This window comes from Sinocyclocheilus rhinocerous, unplaced genomic scaffold (genome assembly GCF_001515625.1).
Source record: "Sinocyclocheilus rhinocerous isolate Xijiao unplaced genomic scaffold, SAMN03320098_v1.1 scaffold1406, whole genome shotgun sequence".
In the NCBI taxonomy this organism is placed as follows: domain Eukaryota; kingdom Metazoa; phylum Chordata; class Actinopteri; order Cypriniformes; family Cyprinidae; genus Sinocyclocheilus; species Sinocyclocheilus rhinocerous.
Genome location: NW_015647095.1, coordinates 1061164 through 1067909, shown reverse-complemented (window position 1 = coordinate 1067909; position 6746 = coordinate 1061164). Strand labels below are relative to the sequence as shown.

Sequence of the window (6746 nt, the reverse complement as noted above, 5' to 3'; positions counted from 1 at the left end):
GAAATATTGCTCTATAGTAAACAAACAGCAAGACCGACAAATGCGAAGTTCTTAAAAATATTCGTATTTTACCCTAGTAGTACTAGCTGTAATAGTACCGTGGAACAAATTATCAATGCGCGTGTGATCATTCCAACGTCTTCGTAGTGTGTTCATGATAATCAACTCTGCGCAGAGTTTATGCAGAAAAGCCATTGGCTTTCTGTTGAAGATAAATAGTGCTAGCAAACCACACCTTAGCAACTGGACTTGGGAACTTAAGTCTCGTTATAATTTTGTCTTCATCAGTAGGACTTCTTTGGAGAAAAAAGTACGGGTGAGAATTACTACTTGATTCACGTAAAACCATGCCGTTTAGGATCCTGTTACAGTTCGTACATTTGTTTGTTTATATATATATTTTAGTGCAAGCTAAGCTAACTATGCAGTGAGAGAGAATAAAGCAGAAGGTGACAAAAGAATGCGCTTTATTTCATGTATTTCATGGATGTTATACCAGACCTGTAACAATATTTACCTTGATACAGCCAACACTATACTAATTCTGATCAGTTCAGAAATGTGTATATCAGTAACTTGTATATAACTTGTATTATACTTGTATTATAACTTGTATATCAGATTATAACAGCTGTGGCATTCCCATATGTAGTAATAATGTTCCGTATGAATATATGGTGCTAAAATGTGATTATGCTTGTTAATTATTTAAAAAGACAACAATGGCTTCTCGAGGGGCATCAGAAACAAGCAAACTCAGACAAAACATGGAAGAACAGCTGGACCGGTTAATGCAACAGCTTCAGGATTTAGAGGAGTGCAGGTAATGGCAATCCACCAGTTCTCTGTAACACACATTCAGTTACATGCACAAATTTGATTATTTATTCTATTGCAGAGAAGAGCTTGAAGAGGAGGAATATGAAGAAACCAAAAAAGAGACACTAGAACAGTTGAGCGAGTTCAATGAGTCATTAAAGAAGTTGATGTCTGGGAATATGACACTAGTTGATGAACTGGGGGGAATGCAACTGGTAAGAAATTTAATTTAATTTTATTAAAGTTCATATGTGACCCTTGACCACAAAACCAGTCATAAGGGTCAATATTTTTTAAATTCAGATTTGTACATCATCTGAAAGCTGAATAAATAAGCTTTCCATTGATGTATGGTTTGTTAGGATAAAAAATCTAAATATTGAGAAAATCGTCTTTAAAGTTGTCCAGATGAATTTCTTAGCAATGCATGTTACTAATCAAAAATTAAGTTTTGATATATTTACGGTAGGAAATTTACGAAATATCTTAATGGAACATGATCTTTACTTAATATCCTAATGATTTTTGGCATAAAAGAAAAATTTATAAGATTTTTTTTATTTGTCACATACATGGTTATATAGAGAATATATGACCAGCAGTGAAATGTAAGTCAGGTCCGCTCCGTGGACAGTGCCATTATTAAAGAATACAAACACAAGAAAAAAAAAAATATATATATAGGTATGGAAAAAGTAAGATAAAAAAATAAGAATAAAATAAAATGCGCAGGACAGTATACTGTAGACTTAATAAATATTAAGATGAGCAGGAATGTACAAGAGAATTTTGACCCATACAATGTATTGTTGGCTATTGCTACAAATATAACCATGCTACTTATGACTGGTTTTGTGGTCCAGGATCACATATATATGTGTGTGTACAGAATTTCAAGGTAAAGTTTTTTTCTGTAAAAAGACATCTAGACTGATGTCTACTGGTATAATTAATTATGCATGCTGAGAGATCATTTATGACTGCAAATATTTATCAGGCGATCCAAGCTGCCATCAGTCAGGCATTCAAGACGCCAGAAGTCATTCGGCTGTTTGCTAAAAAGCAGCCAGGGCAACTGAGGACAAGACTGGCTGAGGTGACAAGCACATGTTAACATTTTCAAATATGCAAATATATATGCAAAGACTTAAATATGTTCATATGATACTGTATGAACTCAGATGGACCGGGATGTGATGGTTGGAAAGCTCCCTCGAGATGTGTACACTCAGCAGAAAGTGGAGATCCTCACGGCTCTGAGAAAACTTGGCGAGAAGGTGAGAGGGCTATTACGGACACAAATACTCTCGCATCTATTTCAAGACTCACATGTTAAACCATTTCTGATATCTGTAAATTGTTTGAATGCACAGCTGACAACAGAGGATGAAGCGTTTCTTGCTGCAAATGCTAGTGCCACTCTGAGCCATTTTGAGAAGGTGACTGCGAGCCTGGGTAAGATGAGAAGCAGCTAATTATGACTATTGAAGCATATTTTGCTTAATAAATACCTCTTCAATAATCAAATGTATCTTACCCTTTTAGGTTCTGAAGATAAGATAATGGCATTGGCCAGTTCTGGAGTTGGGAAGACCCCGACATAAAGGTTTACTTGGATTGACATTTATTGTGAGTGTGGCTTAAATGCTGTCCGTGCATTTTACAGTATTTACAGTCATTTTTTTTAAACAATGGTTGCAATTTGCACATTTAGGAACAGAACTGTCAGATGACATCATGTGGTCACTCAACCTAAAGTATGTACATTTGGATTCATCAGACAGTATTGTATACATCCTATACATTTTATGTTTGATTGTATATTTTGATTTGGGTACAGTGGAGGAAAAGTGTTTACATTTTCAGTGAAATGTCTCAAACATTTATAAAAGCTCATTTTAGAATAGTTCTTATTTTCTGAATACAGAGAAGTAAGACTGTCAAAAAAAAGTCCTGATTCTTTTTTAACCCTCTGGTTGTAGTGTAATTTATTAACCTTATCATCAAGCTGTTGCCAATAAGCCTTTTGGTACTAGTATTTGATAGTGAAAAAGACTGTAATTACTATGCATTTTAATTTGGTTTGTCATAACTTTTTTTAACCAGTGTGATATTTGTAAATACTTTGTATTTGAATATATTTGGTGATCAACATCTTAAAAGTTGTCAGTGTTTTGTCTTTTCTCTCATTACAACTTTTTTTTTTGCAATGCATTTGGTTGGAAAAAGATCAAAATTCTATTACAGACTGGATTGTGATCTTTGGAAAATCATTATATGCAAATGTTTATAAATCTTATAAAAAACTCCTAATTCCACACTATCATTCTAATCATTTTAGTATGACATTAGCCGGCTTCTATATCTTCTCTGAACCACTGAGACGTTTTATAGATATGAATTCGATATGAATATTTTTCCGTTTTCAAGCACTAGGTGGCACTATAGTCCTGGCGACATTACTGTGGTCTGTAATTCACCTTCATCATAGAGGCCTCATTAAAGATGAAATACATGACGAAAGATCAAGGAGAATGATTGAAATGTTTCGGATATAGAAATATTTTTTTCCTTCAAGCTTTAAAGAAACGAGGATGGTAGAAGCTTTTAAACTGTTACTCTACTATTGATTATTTGAATTTGTATACATATACACATTTAAATACTTTGTGTTTATGTGCTTTGTATACATATAAAAATGAAAATATGTTTTAAATCACATGCATACACATATTACAGTAAATATAATATTCAAATACATTAATTCATAAAAACAAGATTGTGCTAATGTAAAGGTAAACATAGACAAACTGTGCATATAATTATCAAGCGAAATAATCGAAACTCCAACACAACTTTATTCCCATCTCATCCTTTATTTTGTTCATGAGCAAGCATCGACTTCACTATAATTGTTCCTCTGAATAATAGAAAAGTGAATGAGCTGGAAGGCAGCATCCAACAGTTCTACAGCATCCCCAGTTTTCATTTCTAGAGCAAAAAAATAAAAGTAATTCAAAACGTGAACAATGACCACTGAAGGCTGCAAATCTGAGACGGCTAATCTTTGATTCAATAGTATCACCAGTATCCTGTCCCATCTACTCCACTCCAAACCCACAGTACCATGTGCCAGTTACAGGAAATATTTATATCTCGTGTTATACATGCAAAGACAATGCCCCATTAGACACCCATCATCTGCAGCCGTTCACACTCAGCACAGACTGCTGATTTATTATGGAAAGTTTCTGCGCCAGTGTCTTAAAATCACATTGTTTGAAATACAATTCACATGATTTTTTCCCCTTGAGAACCTGCAGATGAATATTTGTATCAGGGGAAAGGAGGGAAGATACAAACAATTGTGCGATTTTCGGTACAAACATTGATTATACTAAATTTGGTCTCATGGAATGGTTTACATCGATCAAACGGTTTGAGAATACACTGTGAAAGACTATTACATTTGTGTGAGAAATCATGTATTTGCTTCTTGTGAATTTCATGCTGCCCTCTACAGCGTTATCAGGAGATACACCTTTCACTGTACACATATTGTTAAACTCATACCCACGTATGCTGCCTATAATAATGTACATCTTTTCGAAGTGGATTTCCTCGAACATGATTTAGTACAATATTCATTGATGATACAGTGTGGACCTATTATTTTCTCTACACATCAACATGAACACAAGACGTCTACTGTATGCAGGACAATTAAAACGTCCACTCTTGATAAAACTAGCTGTTGATCCCGAACAGAAAATTCAATACCTGTAAGAAATCTAATATTAAATCATTATAAAATGAGAAAATTGCAACAACTAAAATGGCATGGATGAGTGTTTGGTTAGTTGTGTTATCATTAATGCGCTGTGATAGGCAAAAGGCACTCCCAACTCCACCAGCTGAATTCTGGACCTCTTTTTAAAAGTCCTGTCAATTTTGAGGGGGAACCTGATGACCAAAACATGTAACAAAAACGAAAAAAAAGTCTCTCGTCGCCCTTTCATGGGTCACAAAAATAGACCTTCTCGACAACTTCCCGCATTGTACCTTTTCTGACATAAAATTATATTCATACCACCACCAGCTTAGGCCTTAAATGGAGAATATTCATGCAAGTAAACAAAAACATCTGAATGAAGTACCCTAAAGCTTCACGTCCGTCTTTACTAAACAATCAAACAATGTACAATCTCCTAAATAATTAACATTCTTTTTCGAGCCCGACGGGAACGGAATATTATTGTTTTCCCCAATAGTTAACCGTTTTCGGAGGGGGTGCATCCCGAAATGTCCAATCACAGTAAGAAAATGAAACAATGACATGATTCTGAAAGCAACTACGAAGAGAAATGACCTGCAAATCTGGAGTAGATTGATAGAGTCACCAAAAAGGAATAAAAGTTTACCAAATGTAAACAAATATCTTTACACAACTCTACAGTACAGTTCCATGTACAAAAAATCCAACGGCCATACTGCAAAAATATTTTATGCTTTAAAAGTTGAAATTTGTTTCTTTTAATGCGCTGTGACAGGCAAATTAGCCCTTGTAATGCTTTTAAGGGGCCTTGAAATGACAAGAATAACACGGGTTAACCCTGAATTTGAAAAGAAAAAAAGAAAACTTTTAAAATACAAAATTAGGTATATATGAAATAAAAATACCCCCCCCCCATAATTTTGTTCAGTAAAGTTCATATAACTGACCATCGCAAGCCAGTACTTTAGCAAGAGGTCTATCAAAACATTACACAACAGACCTTTCAATGCTCACATTGTGGATAAATCAACAGCACACCTGTTTTCCGTGTCGTTTCAGTCATAAATGTTATTCAGACTGGGTTATGAGAGTGCTGAGTACTGTGATTCCAATTGGTCTCTATTTATTACAGAAAATACAAGCACTATCACTTAAGAATGGCTTAAATATGCGGTGTGCCTAAACTGTACAACAGTACCACGCGAAAAAAACAACAACTGTATATTCATCATCTGAATGTGATTATTAGTCCCAAAACGTCACTGAATTTAAAAACATTGAAGCCTTGGTGTAGCATTTGTGCCATTGCAAGCCCAGCTAGAATTAGCATATGTAAAGCCAAAGCACTGCACTACGAAAACTACGAAACAGAACGGAACGAAACAAAAAGATGCACACCCACCTCCAAGAGAAAAGACAAAATGAACGACACTTTGCCACAGAAACCTCAGCCTCTGTCATGGGTTTCTCTCTGTGAAGCGGACGTCTTTTAGTACGAGCATGAGATTTACTGAAAGTTTCTGAAACATGCTAAGAGCATCTGACATAAATATTCTACAGCAGGTGCTGTGTCTTTTTAGATACCGGAAACCGTTGGTTAGGCTTTCACTAACACACTGACTAATTACATGGTTTTGTCTTATTTACAAAATATCAAAAAGCAGTTGTTTTCTTCCATACCCAAGATTGCAAATCTTGCCATGCAATATAAAGTGATCGGAAAGCGTTTTCCTCAAAACTCCTGTAGCAAATCAACCTAAAACGTCATGTGCAAGGAATATACATTAAATCATTCTCGAAGCTCAACTTGAAAGTAAAAGTGCAGGGATGTGTCCGTACAGAGCTGAAAGAAAATGCAAACGGAGGCCAGGATTCCCTCGGATAGGACAGAAAAAGATTCAATAAATTAGGAACTTGTATTGAGATAGCTGTGATACTATACTACACTGAATACCACCACGATAAGATGTCGACAGGGAAGCCTCGGCAGGTGGAAATGAAGCGGACTGCGACACCTGTCACGACAGACACCGGATATATTTGCATCTATTATTGTACATATATTGTATAATCGTTTAGTTTTCAGTGTTTTCCGCGTTTTTACGCATGGCTCCTTACGTAGGGGGAACATGGGCGTCCCTATTGGCCGAGG

At 35.5% G+C, this 6746-nt stretch overlaps 1 protein-coding gene across 4 annotated transcripts in view; it reads left to right on the top strand.

The window, feature by feature from the left end:
* Nucleotides 1-2886, top strand: part of lzic (leucine zipper and CTNNBIP1 domain containing) — a 4111-nt gene extending 1225 nt beyond the window's left edge. Inside the window, exons 1-8 of one of the 4 annotated variants that reach the window (XM_016513180.1) lie at nt 189-310; nt 717-823; nt 899-1034; nt 1817-1915; nt 2001-2096; nt 2193-2274; nt 2365-2448; nt 2534-2886. In XM_016513180.1, the coding sequence (XP_016368666.1) occupies nt 723-823; nt 899-1034; nt 1817-1915; nt 2001-2096; nt 2193-2274; nt 2365-2423 (573 nt within the window). In that variant the 5' untranslated portion in view covers nt 189-310; nt 717-722 and the 3' untranslated portion in view covers nt 2424-2448; nt 2534-2886. Of the gene's footprint in view, nt 1-188; nt 317-716; nt 824-898; nt 1035-1816; nt 1916-2000; nt 2097-2192; nt 2275-2364; nt 2449-2533 lie in introns of those variants that run through there. The other 3 variants (XM_016513179.1, XM_016513178.1, XM_016513177.1) reach the window with 3 other exon arrangements.
* Nucleotides 2887-6746: the final 3860 nt, after the last annotated feature.